Source organism: Hemicordylus capensis, chromosome 4 (assembly GCF_027244095.1).
Source record: "Hemicordylus capensis ecotype Gifberg chromosome 4, rHemCap1.1.pri, whole genome shotgun sequence".
In the NCBI taxonomy this organism is placed as follows: Eukaryota; Metazoa; Chordata; class Lepidosauria; order Squamata; family Cordylidae; genus Hemicordylus; species Hemicordylus capensis.
In genome coordinates this window covers 307,487,157-307,508,037 of record NC_069660.1, presented here as the reverse complement: position 1 = coordinate 307,508,037, position 20,881 = coordinate 307,487,157, and the positions used below count along the sequence as shown (strand labels likewise).

The 20,881-nt window shown below is 44.5% G+C and overlaps 1 protein-coding gene across 4 annotated transcripts in view; it reads left to right on the top strand.

The window, feature by feature from the left end:
• DNAAF11 (dynein axonemal assembly factor 11) overlaps positions 1-14,284 on the top strand; it is an 82,948-nt gene extending 68,664 nt beyond the window's left edge. For 2 of the 4 annotated variants that reach the window (XM_053313631.1, XM_053313630.1), the window contains exon 12: positions 13,951-14,284. In XM_053313631.1, coding sequence (XP_053169606.1) covers positions 13,951-14,137 — 187 coding nt within the window. In that variant the 3' untranslated portion in view covers positions 14,138-14,284. Of the gene's footprint in view, positions 1-6,606; positions 7,955-13,229; positions 13,279-13,950 lie in introns of those variants that run through there. The other 2 variants (XM_053313633.1, XM_053313632.1) reach the window with 2 other exon arrangements.
• The last annotated feature ends 6,597 nt before the right edge of the window (positions 14,285-20,881 follow it).

Below are 20,881 nucleotides of genomic sequence, written 5' to 3'. Positions count from 1 at the left end.
ACGGGGATTGACCAAAAATCACTCTCCCACACCCTCCCCCCTCCCTCCCCCTGAGCTTTGGAAGCACAGCGGCTGCGAGTGTGTCTTTCTTAGCGGCATGTGCCGTTTGAGTCAGGATGCCAGCCCTTGTCTTAAGCCAGCTTCTCCTTCTAGAAAATCCAACAGAAACTGGGAGGGGAGAAGAAATAGGAGCGACAAATGGCCCTTTGGAAGCAGGAGTGCAGTGACTGCACACACACAGAGCTATAGTCAGGATGTCAGCCAACGTGTATGTGTAAAATCTGCAACTGAATAGGCCCTTCTGCTTGGGTTACCTGACTGTAACCTTTTTTATGTTCTTGCAGTCACTCTAATTTAATGGCAACAGCCTCACTGAGAGTAAAAATGAATGAGCGTGACTACAGAGCACTTAGAGGTATTAAGGGCTCTGCATAAATGATTAGGACCTCCACAGAACACTCGCACTTCATAAAGGACACCATTTAAATAATAGTGTAGATTTAAGGAGAGGATGTAATCTGGCGTTCCTTGCTCAGCACTGCTTTAGGGACAGCATTGGCATCCTCTAGCATTTGGGGCACAATTCAAGGTCTGAATTAGATGGGAGCCAGAGCTTCATCCCAAGTTCAGTCCCCAGCATCTCCAGCTCCGTCATCTCTCTCAGGTCTCGGTGAGCCACTAGGAGTCCGAACAGGCAGTGCTGAGCTAGTAACGAAGTCAGGGAAATGTCCATAAAATGTTGGGATCCGGGCATGCGTGCATGTCATTCAAACCTGCCTAAGTCCAGTGCCCAGGCCACATCACCAAGATTCCCGACTTCAAAGCCTGATTGTGGAAGTTGGGCAGGAGTTGGAAGAATCTGGGTAATATGTCGTTTGAACTGGACTTGGGCAACTTGAGAGGTGTGCTCAGAAGTCCTGACATTTCCCTGACTTGGCAGCGATTGTGTGATACTGCCCAGTGCCTTTTAAATAATGCTAAACACCTGAGAACAGGAGCTGAATTAGAGTTCTAAGCTTGCTGGAGCAGAACAGGAGTATGTTTGTCTCAGCTTCTGAGATCCAGTTGTTTCTTTCTGTGGAAAGCTTTGCTGTAGCCTTTGCATGCTTCCCTCCAATATTTCACACATGAGACAAAAGGAACTTTCATAGCTGCCAGATGCTTGATGTATAACACCTCAGAAGTGCTGATGTTAGACTGCACTGTTCCAGTGGGCTCACATCAGTGTGTGTGTGTCCAGAGGGAGAGGAGGAATAGGTTTCAGTCCCAGATCAGAACTCCTGGAAATAAGGAGAGTCAGCATTGGGTCTTTCAGGACCCTGGACAGAGCCCAAGGAGTAGATGAGGTTTTTTTGAGAAGAGCTCACTCTGAATTTTCCTGGAGTCACCTTAAGTGGCGCAGCGGGGAAATGCTTGGCTAACAAGCAGAAGGTTGCCGGTTCAAATCCCTGCTGTTACTATATTGGGCAGCACCGATCTAGGAAGATGCTGAAAGGCAGCAAATCACGCTGCGCAGGAGGAGGCCATGGTAAACCCCTCCTGTATTCTACCAAAGAAAACCACAGGGCTCTGTGGGTGCCAGGAGTCGAAATCAACTCAATGGCACACTTTACCTTTACATTTCCTGGACCTGATTCCTCCTTTCAGGCTCTCCCCCCGCTGCCCCACCCCCCACCCCTTGCTGCATCTCCCATCATCCCTGACCATTGACTGTGCCTGGGGATGATGGGAATTGTAGTCCAACAACAGCTGGAGAGCTGAAGTTGTGATTTTTCCTGAGCAATGCAGAGCCTGAAAGGGGCAGCCCTTTGGCCTGGAGCTAAGCACTCAGCCATTGCTCGGTGATGCCTCAGCAGACGCACAGCCTGCACTGGCGAGAAGCAAGGTTAAAGGAGTGTGAGGGCTTTGGAGGTGAGCATGCTTGATTAGCTTGGGCTTGACGTCTTCAGTCTCTGGGAGCTCTGCGTCTCAGGCCGTTCCTCAGTGGATTTGTGCTCAATGTTGGGTCTCAGGCTCATGGCTGCCTCCTCAGGCCAGTGGGCCCCTCACTCTCTGTGTTTGGCTGACTACTGGAAGCTGGGTCATAACAACTGGCCTGTTTGCTTTCACTGAGGGTCATGGAACATAGTTCTGGCAGTGAAGAACTATGGCAGTTCTGGCTTTTGGAGGGAATGGTGAGCAACAACAACAAAACCTCTCCCCCTCCATGCACGCCTGGCTTCTCGACAATGCTCTGGGCTGAGCTTGGAGGCCTCTTGCAACACAGCTTCTGTACTGCCCTGGTAATGCTGTGGAACATGCCAGCCAGTAAAAGCAAGGGCGATCACGGAAATACAACCAAGCAAAACAGAGGGGGGATAAAACCCAACCGTGACTAAGGCAAACGTGTATAAAAATTGTATATTGGAAACAAACAATAGAGATATGTATTAATATACAATAGGCCAATAGTAAGGTCATCTCTGATTTCTAGCACTGATAAAAAATTAATAATTAAACCAAACATAACAATTCAAACTGGAACATGAATAATAACATGTACAATGATAATCAAAGACATTCAAAATGAAACATGAATAATAACATGTACAATGATGATCAAAGACATCCAGAGGAGATATAACTGAACAGGGCAAAAATTGGGCTGCTGGATAAAGTAGGCAAGGCTCAATGTCGTCTGTGCAGGAGTGAAAGTTCCAGATTACCAAAAAAAAAAAAACCCAAATCGAGCGTAGCCTCAATGGAATGTGGATGTCACCAATCACAGACTAAGCCCACTCACGCCCTTGTGGGAGAATGCAAGCTTCGCATGTCGAGAGATAGCTGAACAGGGCAAAAATGGGGCTGCTGGATAAAGTGGGCAAGGCTCAACATCATCCGTGCAGGAGTGAAAGTTCCAGGTTGAAAGGGGGAAAAAACCAACACCAACCAAGCATAGCCTCAATAAAATATGGGTGTCATCAATCAAAGACAGCCCACTCATGCCCTTGTGGAAGAATGCAGGCTTCACATGTCGAACGGCTCTTCCAGATATAAGCCGTTTCGCAGAGATAGCTTCATCAGCCTCCTTAACATCATTAATACCAATACCTCACTCCTCAGGCTAAATAGAGCCTCTCAGTATTGTCCGGCATGTTATATCTGAACAGTCTCCATGGGACACCCATGCAGAACACCTGGCAGTAGTTGATCTTTAAGGTTACCACCTCCTCAAGAGATGATGATGCTTTCATGGAAAGAGGCATTTTTAGTTACTCCTAGAACTGGATCTACTGTAATTTTTTCTGGCTAGATTGAATCAGCCAGAATAGATGATGGCCTGAGCAAGCACACACGAAACTGTAGCTTGACTACATCCAGAGATAAAACAGGCTGGAAGATTCAGGTCAATGTGATGTAAGTATGCTAAGGACAGCTGCATCTTGAAGACTGCTTTAATTGTATCATCCAAGTTGGACTGGGTGCAAGCAAGGAAAGTTATTTGGAAATTAGGCATAGAAAATAATGGAGGGATCAGCTTCTTGGTAGGCTGAGCAAAGCTTTAAGAGCTCCTTAATCTGCCTTGGATGGAATCACATAAATGGAAAGCTGGCAAAGAAGAAAGCTTTCTTCAGTGTAAGGGCATTGCGCGTTAGGAAAAATTCGTAACATCGGTTGATTTACAGGCTACCTATCTAGTGGGAATCAAGATTCTGGAATGGATGGAATTTTGTTCTTCTCCGGCAGGCCTCTTATGTTCTTATTCAGCAAGAGTCCTCTGTCACTTGTGCTCTTGCTAGGAAGGTTGGGTGTTACATTTGTCATAACTGTGTTTAAATATTTATATGTTTTCAATTAATTGGGTAACCTATATGCAGAAACTGCATAAATTCATCATACTAATTTCAGCTGATATTTATTTACTTACTTACTTACCCACCCGTATTGCTCTTCTAGGTTTGCCAAATAACTTATTGAGTTTTTGTTTCAGTTTGTCTGGGTGTGTGCATAGCTTATTTATAGAAAGAAGTGGTATGAATGACGCTGACTGTAGCTAACAATGTTTTTTCTGTCTATCCTTTCAGTGTTTTGTGGGATGGGGGGAATACTCTAGAATATTATATTACATGGTAAGTGCAGAAGTAACACTGTTTCACAAGTGTCTTAGGAGCCCATCCCAAAGTGACTAATAATCTGATTCAAAGTCATGACACCTTTTTTTGCAAATGAGTCAGGGAGACAGCAATTTATTGCCTCTCAGGAATGACCATCTGTAGGACATTGGCCGTAATGTGAAATTCAGTTCCGTTTCATTTAAACTATTGAACAGCATAGAAGATCTAGCTGTACAACTAAAGAATATTCAGCAAAAATTAGGAGGTTTGAGCCCCTTTGCCTTGTTGAAAAATCTTTCAGTTGCACACAGTGGCCAACATTCAGACTAAATTCTTCCTGTGTAGTCCTATTGAAAAGAAGGCATCCTTTAGACTACTTCCCGAGTAGTACTATTGAATAACAGTCTGGAGGTCAGCGAGTGGCCTCATGTTGCGCAGGTTTATGCCAGCATTTCTAATCAGCCTATGCTGCCGTGGGCATCTAAGGAAGTGCCAGCAGTCTTAGAAACAATGCAAGTTGTACTCCTGGAGTGCTGGTGCACAACTTTAAGAATCTTCACACTTGCATTCTTGCAGAAGACCACCAGCACTTTCTTCGATGCCTGCAGCAGTGTGGGCTGATCAGAAATGCCAGTGTAAGTCTGCACAGCGTTCAGGCTATTATTATTATTTTATTATTTTATTTTATTATTTTTTAAAAAACAAAACAGTTCACAAAATACACACAAAGGTGTAATACCTGGGACTGACTGTGTCACTGATTCTCATGCAGATATAAAATGCAATGCAGCTGCTTTCAGAGGCAAAGCAGGTGAATTAAATTGGCAGTGGCTGCATGCTGTTTAGAACATGAGAGGGGAGGCGAGGTTTTGAGAGGAAGTGAACACAATTCGCCCAAGTTAGTCAGTATAATCTATGTCAGTATAATCTGTACTTCCCCAGTGGCCTTTGGCTGGGGATTATGGGAGTTGAGGTCCAATAACATCTGGGGACCCAACGTTGAGAATCCCTGATCTAGGTTGTCACGGAAGGTCGTCAGGATGGGGATTTTTTAGAGGATTTGGACAAACTTTGGGTGTAGTTGGAGAAACCTATTTGCAAATATGGGTCTCCACTATGCTTCCATTTGTCCAACAAGGAAAGTACCTGTGTGGGTTTCTTTTCCCATGGAGTCAATGACAGATATATTAACTCTGTTTCCCTCTGACCACCAATGCTTGTGATCAGAGACACTCAAATTAAGGGGTTCCCAGGGACTCCGCCTTTATTAGTAAAAGATAGAAAAGAATTATTATTTTATGCAGTTTTATAATTTCTGTTTTGTTAATTGTTTTTAATGCTGTTTTAATGTAAACTGCCCTGAGCCTTTTGGAAGGGCAGTATAAAATTTTTAATAATAATAAATAATAAATAAATGGAAGGAAAGGATTCCATGTTCTAAAGCAGGTAATTGGGGGAAGGGGCTATATCCACCTGTCCTGCAGCGTTGCCCGGGCTGGAATGATCTCACTGTGGGTGCCTCAACTACATGAAATGTAGCAGATGTTTGTCTTCTAAGAGCAGAGCCTTTTCAGGGGTGGCACCAACTTTATGGAATGTTCTTCCCAGAGCCTGCCAGGCCCCAGCACTGTATACTTTCAGGCACTAGGTCACTCTGGCTCTTTCAGAAAGCCTTTGGGCTGAATTAAGCCTGCATTATATACATTGGCCTCTGTTGTGGTGTTTACTGGTGCTGTTAAGTACTGTCTTGGTTTCCCATTGGTAAGGTTCGATTGCTTGTTTTTTGCTGTCCCACTGTCTATTTTTTATTTTTTAAATTGTATCTTGCTGTAGTATTTGATTTGTTAGCCGCCTTGAGTTCTCCTTGATAAGATAAAGTGGCTAGTACAGACTCTGAAAGTAAGTGTAAAGGGATAGCTTTATACCTTACTTTATATATTTCAGAAATATTTCAGACAGCAGAACACAGATTAAGGACTATGTGTTTCTAGACCTGATGTGCTCCAAACTGAAATTCCATTTCAGCTGCAAATGGGATGTGGTGGGCTGAAATTGGAGGCCTGAAATGAGGGAAGGGGTGAATTTCAGGGCAGGAGGCAGAATCAGTCCAAAGATTGAGAGGAGGGGGTTTACCAGTGCAGAGGAGCAGTACAAAAAAGTAAAAACAAACCCAAAAGACATGCTGGCAACTGCCACTTTTCCCTCCAGAAAGCTACTGCATCCAGAACATTTGATGGCGGGGAAGTGACAGCCACCAGTTGGCCACCAAATGGACCACTGTTCAAGCTCCCACACAAAGAAGCCCCTGAAATCTTATGAGTAGCTTTGCCCAAAAGATTGCCAAAAGGCTCCCCAAATTTGCCACCTTTAAATGGGATGGAAAATTGAGGGGTCATTCCGATGCCTCCCAATGTCCCCTTCTCTCCGAGTGCTTTGAAAGTGACAGTGCAAATTGTATAGCTAAGGGCGGCACCATTGGCTTTCTAGCTTTTCATTATCCTTTCTTGATCAGGCAGTTACTGGGGCTGGAAAACTCCTAGGCAGATGGCTTTCCTGGCATCTAGCAACTTGAGATTGGCAGCTCAAAATGCCTGTAGGGGGCTGGCTAGATCTCTCGCTGCGGCTCTTGCCTCCGCTGGCCAACTGGAAGGTGGCCTTAGCCAGAGTTATAGTGCACCAAGTAAGCAGAAGCAGCATCACTTCAGTCTGTGTTTAAGAAATGCAGCAAGGAACCGGAGAGAGGAGACACGGGTGGCAGAAGTATGTCCTCGCCTTTTGCTATTCTTAGACTTCAAGCTGTTCTGATGAACCATGAATAGCACCTGGCTATTTCCTTTTGGTGTCTTCCATGCGGTCGTTTCTACCGATGAATAGCCCTCCATATAGAGGGAACAAGCTATTGTGCAGCTCCACTGAGAAGCCATCCAGGGGGAAAATATGAAAAACTGCAGCCTCTGCAAGGCTTCGTTTATTGTTGCATTTCGCTGTGAGCTGTTTGACTGGGAAGGGGCTCCAGATGAACAATCTGTACTTCCAAATAAAATTGGGCTGCCAACTAATTAAGGCATTTTTTGTTGAGTCATCATCTGTTTTTTAACCAGTAATCAATTAAATCTTATTTCCAAAAAGAGCTGGAAATGTTATGATCCTTATGGGTGCATACCTGGAGCATCTGTTATGCACTCATCTGGGCCAGAAGAAGGTACCAGAAGACTTGGGGTGACCTGGAGATACCCATTTCCCCCAAAATCTGAAGGAAAAAACCATCCTCCAAAACTGCCTAGTTTAGCTCAATGGAGCGGAATGTTTGCAGACAAAGGGCACAGCTCATGGAATTTAACGGCAAGGTGGGCTCAAACAAAAAGAGCAGGAGATTTCTCACCTTGAAGAATACTCCCTCAAGGCAGTCACAATCCCTTCTGCTTCTACGGGGAGAAAGTGTCTAAAACTCTACAGTTTTCTCAGCAGCCATTTTGCATCTTTGTGTTTCTGAAAGGAAAATGATTTGTTACATGTAAGCTCTTGGTGGGGCGGGGGGGTTAACCACCCATCCCAATAATATAAAAACAACTCTATGTGTCTCAACTCTCCTAAGGAATGCAGGGGAAATCTGTTAATCTGCTGATCGTTATATGTGCGTATACTCACACACATACACACAATAAACTCACAAAATTCATTTTCCTCTTTGCTCACTAATCCTAATTCGGATGTTATTCATATTGTGGCCAAATATTGTTATATAATATGCCAAATGTGTATAAATGTAGTCTGATTTTATATTATTATTATTTTCTTATTTGTTTTATATTGTTGTATTGCTGGTCTACGACCGAAATAAAGTTTTCCTTACTTACTTACATTTTCTTCTTCTTCTTCACACCAAAGATACACTTCAGCGTTTTATTGCATGTCCATATTTGTTCTAACACTTTTTGTATTATCAGAACCACAGTAGAGGTACCTTTTTGAAACACTGGAAATACACTTTTAACAAATATAAGCTACCACTTGTTAGAAGGATAGATCATCTTTTTCTGTCTTCCCTTCCATCCCTTTTTGCCCTATCGCCGCCCAGCTAAACAGCCTCAGCAATTAAACGTGTGCTCTTAACTCACAACTCCTTGAACCCAAGTGAAGTTTTAGTTGGTTAATCTACTTGCCGATGAATTATGGTCTCTGGAAGGCCTGCTTTGGGAGCCCTGCTCTGCCCCCCTCAGAAATACAGTACCTGGTTCCCAGATATGGGACTTTTTAACTTTCTGAGCTGCCCAGAGCACAATTGTTATGAAGCAGCCAAGAAATCTTATTTTATTTTATTTTACTTAAATACTGCCTGACTCCGAATGCTCTAGGCAGTTCACAACTATAAATACAATAAAAAACACAAGAAAGCAAACTATTAAAACAACAGTGAGGTAAAACAATTTAAAACATTCAAAGATTACTAAAATCCAGGCCAAAACAATAAAAATTATTATTATTATTTAGTAGTGTGTCCAAGCAGGGGTGAAGCTGCAATAGAGCAGACGGAAGCCTGCACCCCACCATCTCTGGGACCGCCTTGCTCTGCCACAGGGGCTGCCTTCCCTGCCTCTCTGACCAGCTCACCAGCCACGCCTGCCACTGTGCTCCTCTCCGTGGGAGAGTGCCATGCTGCCGGTTCCCAGCAGTGTGGTAGCCTGCTGCTGCTTCCCAGCCGCTTGGGGTTTTGATGGCTCTGAGCTGGCTGGGAATGATGGCATATGGGCAGTAGGAAGATGCCTCCACCATTGCTGTTGGCAGGGAGGCTGCCACCACTGCACTTCTGCCATTGTCACTGCTGGAGTATAGAGCCCGCCGCCACCCCCACCCCCATGGGAGGAATACTCATGATAACACAGGTCGCCCATGCCCTCCCCACACCATTGTGTCCAAGCTCCACCTGTTAGGAGCTGGTCACAGCAGGCAGTGGTGGGCATAGGCAGGCAGGCAACATGCAGGCAGTCACAAGGGCTACTGGAGATGATGTCGTAGTCCAACCAGAGCTGAAGAGCCTCAGCTTGGCCAGTCCTGCACACTAGATAAGAACATAAGAACAGCCCTGCTGGATCGGGCCCAAGGCCCATCTAGTCCAGCATCCTGTTTCACACAGTGGCCCACCAGATGCTACTGGAAGATGATCTTGGACCCATCTCCACCTCTCAGCTAAACCTATTTCAAAGGGTTGTTATGAGGATAAAATCAGGTAGGGGGTACTTGATCATATCTTGTACACTCTCCTCAGCTCCTTGGTGGAAGATAGGATAGAGAGTAGAAATACTCACATATCAAAAAGGTATTTTTAAAAACCTGATATAAACATTCTGTTTCAGTTTTGAGGAATGTTTGTTTTGTGTTTTTATTGTTCACACGCACACCTTTTGTCTTCTCAGCTTTCCAGAGATTTTATGTAATTGGGGATATTGAAAACCATAAATGGCTGGAATGAGGGAACAGAGCTCAATCTGCAACCAAAATAATGTGATGCAACGGTGTCTTCTTCAGCAACCTACACATTTTTCTTTGATGTGTTTCCCTGGCGCAAAGTAAATTGCAAGCATAAAATGACTCAGTATCAATGGTGCAGTGCCACAGGGATGGGCAAGGATGCAGTTCCATTACTTTCTCCCCCTCCAGGGACTCAGCAGGGACGCAAAACCTTTGGCTTTCTACATGGAAATAATTTGCTGCTCTTGCTATTCCAACTGTTTATTACCATTCTTCCTGTCTTAAGAACATAGGAAGCTGCCTTATTATACTGAGTCAGATCCCTAGTTCAGTATTGTCTACACACTGACTGGCAGCAGCTCTCAAAGGTTTTAGCCAGGAGACCTCCACAGACCTTCCTGGAGATGCTGCCACGGATTGAACCTGGGACTGTGAGCATGCAAGTTCTGTTGTGGACTAGTGTTAGGGCATCTTAAAACGAATGGCAGGGAAGCCTGCTGAAATGCACTGGTTCCTTCCACATGGCCATGGAATGCATTTGATTTCTGATTGGTCAACATCTATTTGGAAATTCCATGCAGTCCTATGGCCATTTGGAAGGAACCAGTGCATGTCAGTGGGCATTCCCTGCCATTCATTCTAGTACATTCCCTAGCGTCTACATGATCTTTGACTTCTTATAACAGACCCCTTCCCAAATTAGTGCATCTGTCTTAGTGAGGGGGTTGGCCATTGGGGTGGGTGTGGCTATGGGAGCTGACATGGAGAGTGCCTGCACTTCTGAATTTGTGACTACATCACTGTCCATAAGCTAAAAATCTGTGTTTGCAGACCTGAATTTGCGTGTGTGCATGCATTTAATGTGGCTTTGAATGAAATGTCTCTGTTTTAGACTCGGTTTTGATTTAACACAGACTGAGGCAAGTCTCACAATCAGTGAGACTCGCTGTAAGGGGGTTTGTGGGGAGAGCGGGCTTATTTTATTTTATTTTTACATTTTATATCCTGCTCTTCCTCCAAGGAACCCAGAGTGGTGTACTACATACTTAGGTTTCTCCTCACAATGACAACCCTGTGAAGTAGGTTAGGCTGAGAGAGAGTGACTGGCCCAGAGTCACCCAGCTAGTTTCATGGCTCAATGGGGATTTGAACTCAGGTCTCCCCGGTCCTAGTCCCGCACTCTAGCCACTAGCCTGCTCTCCCCGCAGATGATCAAGGTAGCAGCCCTGGGTGGCTGGATCAGCTGCCCACACAACCCCAGAAGTTCCCCAGAAGTTCCAGGTTGCCCCATGCAAGCATGCGGGGCATCCTGGAGAGACCCCAAGCGGGGCGGGGAGGCTTGTTTCAGCCTCCCGACGGGGATCTCCTTGTGTGTTGCCGTGGCATGGAGCCGTGCCGCAGCAATACACAATCAAATAGACGGGGTTAGTGGAGCGCTTGCTCCGCTAACCTCATCTAAGAGGAGGGCTACTTAAGCGGGTTACCCGCTTTGAAGAAACCGGGCGTGCCTGTGAGCCCGGTGGTTCTTATGCTCACCCAAGAGCAGGCTAGGCTCCCTTAGCCCACTTTTGGCCGATCGTGAGAATAGCCTCAATGTACAAGAATAAGATTTCGTAATGGTGAGGCCGGCAACTTTTGGGTGGCAAGCCAGGAGAGAGCAACAAATATGACAAACCTCTGAAATACTTGACATGTAAGTAATGGCTGATGGAACTAAGCAGGGCTTCCTTAGAGCCAAATGCAGAAGGCACATGAGCACTCTTCTTAAGGGTTTTCAAAGTACTGGAAAGTAGCTGTGGAAGAAAGTTTCAGATTGTGTGTGTGTTCATACACATTACCCCTGATTTGCTTCGTCTCTCTGCAAGGGAAAAAGATTCTCAGGGAGCCTTTAACTTTCTCTTTGCAGATAGGAAAGCAGTTCTGGAGAGGGGGGATTTTTTAGTGGACTAATGGTAAAGGTAAAGTTGTGCCGTCAAGTCAGTGTCGACTCCTGGCAACCACTGGGCCATGTGGTTGTCTTTGGTAGAATACAGGAGGGGTTTAACATTGCCATCTCCCATGCAGTATGAGATGAAGCCTTTCAGCATCTTCCTATATCACTTCTGCCCGATATGGTCTGTATCCATAGTCTGGGAAACATACCAGCGGGGATTCGAACCGGCCACCTCTTGCTCCCTAGGCAAGTAACACCTGCTTGCCTTTTGTTCTTCCACTCCTGATTTCTGTCTCCAGTGCTACTCTTCAGCTTGAAAACCGATCATACTGTTCATGCACCCACCCTGCTCCTCCGTTCAAGCACCATCTAGTGTATCCATTGTGGAGAAGCTTTCTGTGTGCTGCACTGGAGGGCACAAAAGGCCCTGGAGCACATTGTGTACATCCTGCTGCTGTAATGAACAGACTGCAAGACAGGAAGTGGAAGGAGGGACCACAAGGTGCCTTTATCTCATAAAGCAGGAGCTGCATGGTATGGGAGTAACCCCGGCCTGAACCTCCTCACTATTTTGGATCCTGGCCTAGCTGGGAGACAGGATATAATGCAAATTGCCTGGGACAGTTGTATATCAGTGCTAGTTGATATCTAAGGTAGGAAGCATTAGTTTTTAATTGGGGGCACCTAAATGTGTGGCCAGCATTGTGCTGCACCTGGAAGCTGGCTTGCCAAGTGTTGAGTTAATTTTTGCATGTCTGAGTGTTCTGTGATTTCCTTATGGTATTTTAACTACCTAATTTTGGAATCAAATATTTTTGTTTTGGCTATGGCTGAACAAAAACTGGTTTGATTGATTGGCGTTAGTTTTTAAGAGAGGCGAAAGTGCTCTGAGGAATGGCTTTCTATGGTAGCAGTTCTTTTGCTGCCTGGCATATTTCTTTTTCTGCACTGTTGTCTCTGGCTGAACGGTTCTCGCAGATTTTTGAAACAATATAAACTCCTGCAAAATGTGTTTACTAGTAGCTAAAGCAGGATGAGTGTACATGTCGCAATCAATTATTCCTCTTTCACATCATTTCCGGCTCTCTGGGGGGAAAAAACTGGTTGAGATCCTGCACTAGTGCAAATATGACTGCCCTAGTGCAAGGATGTTGTGCTTCCTGGTTCCACTAAGTTGGGCGCTTGTGCTCCAGACGGGTGTTGCACCAGTGTGCAGCAGGGTGGCTTGTGCTGCCTGTGGTGCACTTCCTGCTGTGAAACCTCTCCCTCCTATGCTGCAGGGCATGATGTAAAGCTAACCACTATTTTTGATCAAGCGCAACATTCGCAAGCAGACCAAGAGCACAGATTGAGCAACTTTTGAGCACCTTTCTGTCTGGGTGCATCTTTGTTCATTGCATAGGTGTTAACAGTCTGGATGTCAGTCTAGTCTGGATGTCTGGTTTATTTAATTATTTATTTGACATATCTTTATACTGCCCCATTCACAAGCCCCTGGGTGGTTCACTATCTAAACACAACAATTAAAACAGCTTAAAATACAGATAAAGACTCTAAAACTTTATATCTTTATTAGCGCTGGTGGCCAACCAGTGTCCAACAGGTTCAGGGATTCGAAGACAATAAGCTCAGACCAGGGTAAATGTCAAAGAGGTTTTATCAGGTTTAGCTAAATAATATCTAAAGAAGGTTACAGAATCAAGGATATACCATACATCTCTTCTGCTCATCAGGAACCCCAGATGATGGCGGACAGGTCCCCCAAAAGCCAGGAACTGCAAGGTATCTTCCTAGCTGTACACCAAGATTCAGGTTACTGGGGTGCCCTACTGCCTTTTTATACTTTTACAGAACTCATAAACAACACCTGGAGATGGTCTGGCAGTATACCTTATCAGTGGGTGAAACCCAAACATTTGACCAGTTGCCAAGGACTCATAAACACCACCTGAAGATGGTCTGGTGGGATCATCTTATCAGTGATATGTATGAGACCCAACTGCCAAAGACATTTCAATCAAGATAATGACCCTGGCTGTACATCTTATCTCCAGGTGTTTCACTAGGAAAGATGTTTTAAGTAAACCTTATTTCTGGTTTGCCCTATTAATTGATACAAAAGGATAAATGAAGTCAAAATATGAATGCAGGTGGTTCAGTGAAAAACAATCAAGGTTACAAAAGTTTAAGGTTATAAAAGTTCAAAATGAATCCCTTTATGTATATAGAAATATAGGAAAGTATACAAAATCCTATGTGCATAGAGGGACAAAGGGGACCGTACCACTAAACCTCCTTGCCATATCTTCCACATTGGCACTACAATTTGTTAGCTGCCCCATAACAAATTGTTCTGTAAGTAAATAAGAATGAAATGTCTCCTGTTCCATTTTATGTCTAGGTGACATATTGTATGTAATTATCAACTTTTGCTCCCCCCCCTTTTAATTACAGAAAGGAGCAAAGAGAGCAGTTGGAAGTAGACCCTATCAAGTATTCATTCCCTGATGTGAGGAATATTGTCCAGGAGAAAGAGCAGATTGGACAAGGACCTATAAAGCTTCAGTGGCAAAAGGTTGTGGATACCAAAGACTCACCTGTAGATTTTGAGGATGATCCAGAAGTTCCACCTTTAATCTGAAGGATTGGTGTTGTTGTTTTGAATGTTTAGAAACCCATAGATTTGTCTAAGGATAGGCTACTTGCCGCCGCCCCTCCCCCACATACACACACACTGTTTTGCTTATTTTGTTGTGGACATGCTTTTCTATAAACCTCTCTATTGTAATAGCCTCTTCTTTGGTAGTAATTGAAATCTTTATCAAGACTGGAGTCCAGCTGTACTAAGCAACATCCCAACTCACAGATTGCTTAGGCCAGGGGTTCTCAAACTTGGGTTGCCAGATGTTGTTGAACTATGGCGATTGCAAGACTTACAAAATCTACAAATTTGAGAAATTAAATTAATTAATTAATTAATGTCAAGGGGGACACAGTTTCAGCATTTGGAGCAATCATGTCAGGGTTAGACTATACAAATTTGTAGCTTGGCCTTGACATGCTTGGGTTTGGGTTGGTTGGTTTGTGTGGTAGATAACTGGGGCGGGGGATGGGATGACAATTTGAACAGGGAGAGGGGGCTTTAGCCATTTGCCCCCACTGTGATCTGAATATAAATGATCATATATGCAACTGCTGTTTACTGTGGGAGAGAAATCCATAGATGGGTGCCATTTTGGGAAAGAGATCTGCTTTTCAGCATATAACACCTTTCAGCAATTTTTTGTTGTTGTTCTTTAACAACCCCAGTGTGCTTTGTTTTTTCATGGAAGCAAACTGTATTTTGAAACAGAAGGTACCTGCTGTTTGCTCCGGATGAGAATTCACCCTCTGGGAAGCAGCCTCATCAGTAGCAAAGGGTTCTTTGCTGGGTAATGAATTGTAGAAAGTTGCTTGAAGGTAACCTCAGTATTACTCCCTGTCAGAACACCTGCTGAAGACCAGCTGTTAGTTGTCAAAGCAAGGCAGAGGTTGGAGCTGTAATTTCACTTCTGTGTTTATGTCTACTCTGAATGTTTCATCAGCTCAGAGAAGCATATTTATCACAATACTGGAGTTCTCAAACTGGATTCCCTAGATGTTGTTGGATTACAGCTCCCATCACCACCCGCCACAAGGCCATTGAAGTCCATCAACATCTGTAAACCTAAGGCTGAGAACTCCTGCGATAATATATAATACTTTGGACTGAACCACGGGAAACTGGGAGGAAAACCTTTTTCTGCCAATGGCCCTACAAGGCAGTTATGATAGATTGTTTATATATTGACAACCAGCACTAGGAGCTGGCAAGGTTAGGCAGGCACCAAAGGCAAAGCCCTCACTTGAGGACTCTCAGGTGTGCTTTTCTTGCAGGTGGGGCCAGGGACTGGTCAAATCAGAAGCAAGCCTGACCCAGCTGGGCCTTGAGTAGAGTAGTGTCCCAGAGCTCTGCCTCACACCATTGAGAGGCCTTGTCAGTGACGTTTAGCATGAGGGCTAGATGGAACCTCTGTGTTCAGAGGGTGTGTACCACTAAATGCCAGTTGCTGGAGGACAACATCAGGAGAGGAACAATGCCTTCAAGCCATGCTTTGGGGATTCTAGAGATGTCTGGTTGACCACTGTGGGAAGCAAGATAATGGACTAGTTGGCCTTTTGGTCTGACACAGCAGTGCTCTTCTTATGCTCTTCAGCATTTCTGAGCATGCATTTAACCATGGCCCAAAAGGCCAAGGGGCAAGACATTGTTCTGTCTGGAGATGATCCTTCCATATATACTTGGAGTTGATCGTTTCCTGTTGGTCTAGGACTCTTTTGTCTCCTTGACCTGAGAAATGTTGAGATTGCTGGTCCTCTGGAATATCCGTGTCTACATGCCTAGAGTGGCACATGAGCTTCTTTCTTTACCCCTTTTTTCTCATGCTGTCACAGTAGCAACCAAAAACTAGAATCCATGTATCTGGGGCCAAGTGTGACATCCTTCCCCACTGATAGTTGCTCTCCCTCCTGGAGAGGCAACTATGAGGTGGAGGATCTGCACAGCTGGTCCCATCCAACCTCCACACACTATTATGGCCATGTGAGAAGAAGTCACCAAGAAGTATCTTCTGGGCTACAGCATACAAAGGCTGTGCTTTTAGGGTTCACACCACACTTAATGGTCTACGGTAGGACTGGGCAGGCTTGTGGGATCTTCTTAGTGATGGTTGTTTGTTCATTTTGCTAGAATCCTCAAGATCTGTCAACTGGAGCCAAGTGCAAAAAGCTTAAGAGGGTGTACTCTAGCTTGGAATTAAGAAACAAGGTGCTTCTGAACTCATGCCCAGCCTAGACATTTGTTTTCAGGGTCAAGACTGGGCTTACAGTCCTTTTACTGACAAATCCACTCCTGGTTTTCCCCAAACTTCCTTAGATTCAGCAGCCTAATTTTGAAAAACAAATCCTTTGGTTGTTGCTGCTGTTAAACAATCCAGAGTCAGAAACCTTTGCAGTGTACTGCACATCACCCAGATGTCTACCTGTATACCCTGATCTGCTCATCACTAGTCTACAGAACTTGAAGGAAACAAGGGTGGAACTTGAAATTCTATCACTTCTCCATAAAGTGTGGGCTCTCATGTTATCATAAATTACATTGGCATGAGATTCTGCACTTCATGGATGACTGATAAAAATAAATTTAAATAAATAGCATCCTCAGAAATTGCATACATTTCCAGCCATGGCATATATCTCTGTGTGATGCATCTTCTCCAGAGGGCTCGAATAAAGGTCAATGAGTGATGATTTATCATGTTTTTTCAATGGCCCTTTCATGAGAAGCTGGCTGATGATTTCTCGCCAGATTTATTGCTGGTGGTCTATAAGGTGACTCAAGCCTCCTCAGTTTGCCCTTGAAAGGGTCCTGCAGAAATATGGCATGTCATTTTTACAAAGTGCTTTTTAGTCAAGGAAACGTAACGTGATTTTTATGTTAAAGGATATTGTAATCCCAAGATGACTTCACTTTCTAAAAATAGCTCCAGTGGTGGGGCTGCAAGGTTTGATTAATGAAGCTGAGGAGAACAAATTGGCAAAAGACACCATCTGGATACAGACACTAAGGGGTCTTGAGCCAGATCTGGTACTGTCATGCCAATTAGACAATCACAACCAGCTGTCTAGGATAGTTCTTTGAAGACCCTTGGGAACTACAACTGGTCCAGAATGCAACTGTCAAACTGTTAAGAGTGGCTGGCTGTTAGGGAGTGAATGTAGCTCATTGCTAGCTGTAGAGCACATGCTTTGGGTGCAGGAGATCCTTAGGTTCATCCCCTGGCATTTCCAAGTAAGTCCATGGCCCAATGGTCTGATTCAGCATAAGGTAGCTCCCTGTGTATTCTGTGTGGAGCTGCTTGGAGTAGAGTTGTGCAGAAAATGAATTTTTCTATTTGTTTCTAATTCAAATCAAATTCTGAAAATTTGTTTTGAATTTGAATCAAATTCAAATCTGGTCTGAAAATCTGATTCAAATTTGAAACAATTTGACCCTGATTGGGTGCCTTTTTAAACCAATCAGGGGCCTGAATGGTTTTTAGAAGTTGCCAAACAACTCTCAAATTGAATTATGAAAATTCAAATTGGAATCAAATTGCCCTTTTAAGGGGTGATTAAGTCCTTCCAGTTCCTCTCTGTTCAGGAATGTGTGTTTGCAAGCATATTGTGTGCATTGGTGGCGCAGTGGTAAAACTGGTGGCGCAGTGGTAAAACTGCCACCCTGTAACCAGAAGGTTACAAGTTCGATCCTGACCAGGGGCTCAAGGTTGACTCAGCCTTCCATCCTTCCGAGGTCGGTAAAATGAGTACCCAGAATGTTGGGGGCAATATGCTAAAATCATTGTAAACCGCTTAGAGAGCTCCAGCTATAGAGCGGTATATAAATGTAAGTGCTATTGCTATTGCTATTGGAAGCAAAGACCTGTTGCAGTTTACTGATCAGAACAGGGGTGTGAATGAAGGCTAGGCTCAGGGGAAAACACAAGAGGTTGCACCATTTTCATATTATGCCCAAGGCAGAACAGACGGATGCCTCAGGGCAACTGTGCTTTCTCAGAACTATGAAGACCAGGGCTGTAAGACCTTCTCTGACCATGTCAGTTTATTCATACTAGTCCATTTGCTCCAAGGCTTTCTGGAAGGCAGAAGAGGTTGAATAGCCTGAAATATGCCATAAGTAGATGCAAGCAAACAGAATATTGCAAAAAATAAAAAACCAGCAGCCACACTCTTCTCACGCAGTTAGGGACATAGGTATCTGCCTTCTACTGAGTCAGACCATGAATCCATCTAGCTCAGTATTGTCTACACAGACTGGCAGTGGCTTCTTCAAGGTTGCAGGAAGGAGTCTCTCTCAGCCCTATCTTGGAGATGCTGCCAGGGAGGGAGCTTTGAACTTTCTGCATGCAAGCGTTCAGGTGCTTTTCCCCAGAGTGATCCCAACTCCTAAGGGGAATATCTGCTGCTCACACATGTAGTCTCCCATTAAAATGTGAACCAGGGTAGGTCCTGCTTAGCAAAGGGGGAAATTCATGCTCACTACCACAATCCACATCTTCCTCATTCTGTCTCAGAGTGTCTACTTTGGCCTGACAGCACAAGCTAACCATTCTTTCTGCTGTGTCTGACACAATGCACCTCAAAGACTACCAGCTCTCATATGAATGTAGCTGTTCACTTAGCTCATCAACAGAACTTGTTGCAGGTGCCTCTGCCTCCAGAAATCAGGTGGGTAGCAACCAGAGACGGAGCCTTGTCAGTGGTGGCACCATGATCCATTGGGCCTATATAACACATTTCTTAGACACATTCGTGGTAGAAGAGTGAAAGCACCTTAGTGACATGGTACAAGAATCCGACCCCCTTTTATCATAGGAAGGGTCTGAGGGCACAGAGGATTGGGAAGACTTGGGGCAGGAAATATCCCAGAAAGAGCCTTGGATGGTATTTCCTGGAATGGAAGCTCCAGGAGCCTGCACCAGCATGGTCTGAAGATGTAGCCACCTCCCACCTCCCTCTGACACAGAGGATTTGTTCTCCGAACAACTGGAAATTCAGGAAGCTCCTCAGTTGTGTTGGAACCAGCACTTCAGAAATACAGCATGGCCTCTTTAAACTTCAACAGTCTGCAGAGCGGATAGACTGGAAAACACCAACCTGATGGTACAGCTGTTTAAGCCACCAGTTGGCTCCGGATAAATTGTTGGAGCAAAATCCAAGCTTGCAGCTTGCGGATGCCTTGAACCTGGTCTGTTTTTGTCCTATGATCTGTCTATGGTCATGTTTCCTTGTTTGGATTCCTGCTGAAACATTTGCCAGATGCTTTCACTGAGTATCCCAATGTGCCCCTGCAGGCTACTTAGGGATCTTGAACCTCTCTTTGGTTCCTGCAGTTTGCCTCCGCTTATGCTTGCTTCTGTATTTGAAAATGAAGCAAATATTGCAAAAACCACCACAAGTCTCCAGTGCTTTGGAACTTCTACTTCAGTGCTCTAGAACTTCTGCTTGCTTAGGGAAGTGGAAAGCACACAGCAACATTTGTGCATATATTCAGTTGAAAGCCTGCTTGAAAACATTGGCTGCCTTTGGACATAACGGCAAACTGGAAGCAACTGTGCCAGAAGTTCATTTTTGTGGTCTTCCAAATGCATGAAACTGTGGTTTCATCACAAAAGCAACCTGAGGTTTTCAGTCCCAAACTGTAAGCAGAACTTTTTGTTTTTTGTAGTCAGTTTTGTTGCTGAAATCTCAGATTTGAAGGTGGCATTGTGCCATCCAAATTCTGCCACTGTCATAATACAGTGATTATATTAGATCAGGGGTGCTCAACATTGGGACCCCAGATATTGGACTTCAATGCCCATAATCCCCAACCCCAGTGCCCTTTGGTTGGGGATTATGGGAGTTGAAGTCCAATAACATCTGAGGACTCAACGTTGAGAATCCCTGTATTAGATCACTGTATAAATCATAATATGCTGATACATTAGAAATCAGGAGGGCATCTTAGCCAAGTCAAATTTTATTTACGGTCTTAGACCAAAACATGGAGGCCATCTTAAATTCAGATTCATCTCCGATTTGGGTAAATACAGTTAAATGATTTTAATTGTAAACTGCCCAGAGATGCAAGTTTGAGGCGGTATAGAAATATTTTAAATTCTTTTAAAAATACGGTACATGGCACAGACGTTGAGATGGGCACTTTAACTTGCATTTTCCATGCTCTTTAGAACATGGGTGAACACTGAAAGCATCTTAACTCTCATTTTAAACTGAAGATTTTTGGGTACCAATATAAATATGATCAGTGTGGAGTTCCCTTTCAGTTCCCGTGCTCCTGGAAGGCACCAGATCATGTTCTCAAGGAGAAGCCTCACACCTCCCTGACATTCAGTTTTCAGCCAGTGGAAGTTTTCTGGGGTCAACAGCTGGAATGAGACCTCTGTGGTTTTGAACAGTAACGGAGGGTAGGGTTAATCCACTGCAGGTCCCTGATCCAACTGCTGTTTACTAAGCCCATCCAGGCTAATGACCAGCATTCCCTGTAACAGGGATTAGCAGATATTGACCGCATTTCCATGTAATGGGGAACCGGAGTTGCCTAGGGGCCAGAGGTTTCCATACCGTTATGTCCAAATACATTCAACTCCCGTCCCATCCCTTCTGTAACCTGGAGCCCTGAAAGCTCCAATTGGAACCCTTGGTTTTTAGTGAGTTCCACTGCTCAGAATTTGGGTTCCATAGAGCCTTCATTACATCCAAATGCAGCACTGGAGGCCTCATTCAGCCAGACTGGAGAAAGCCC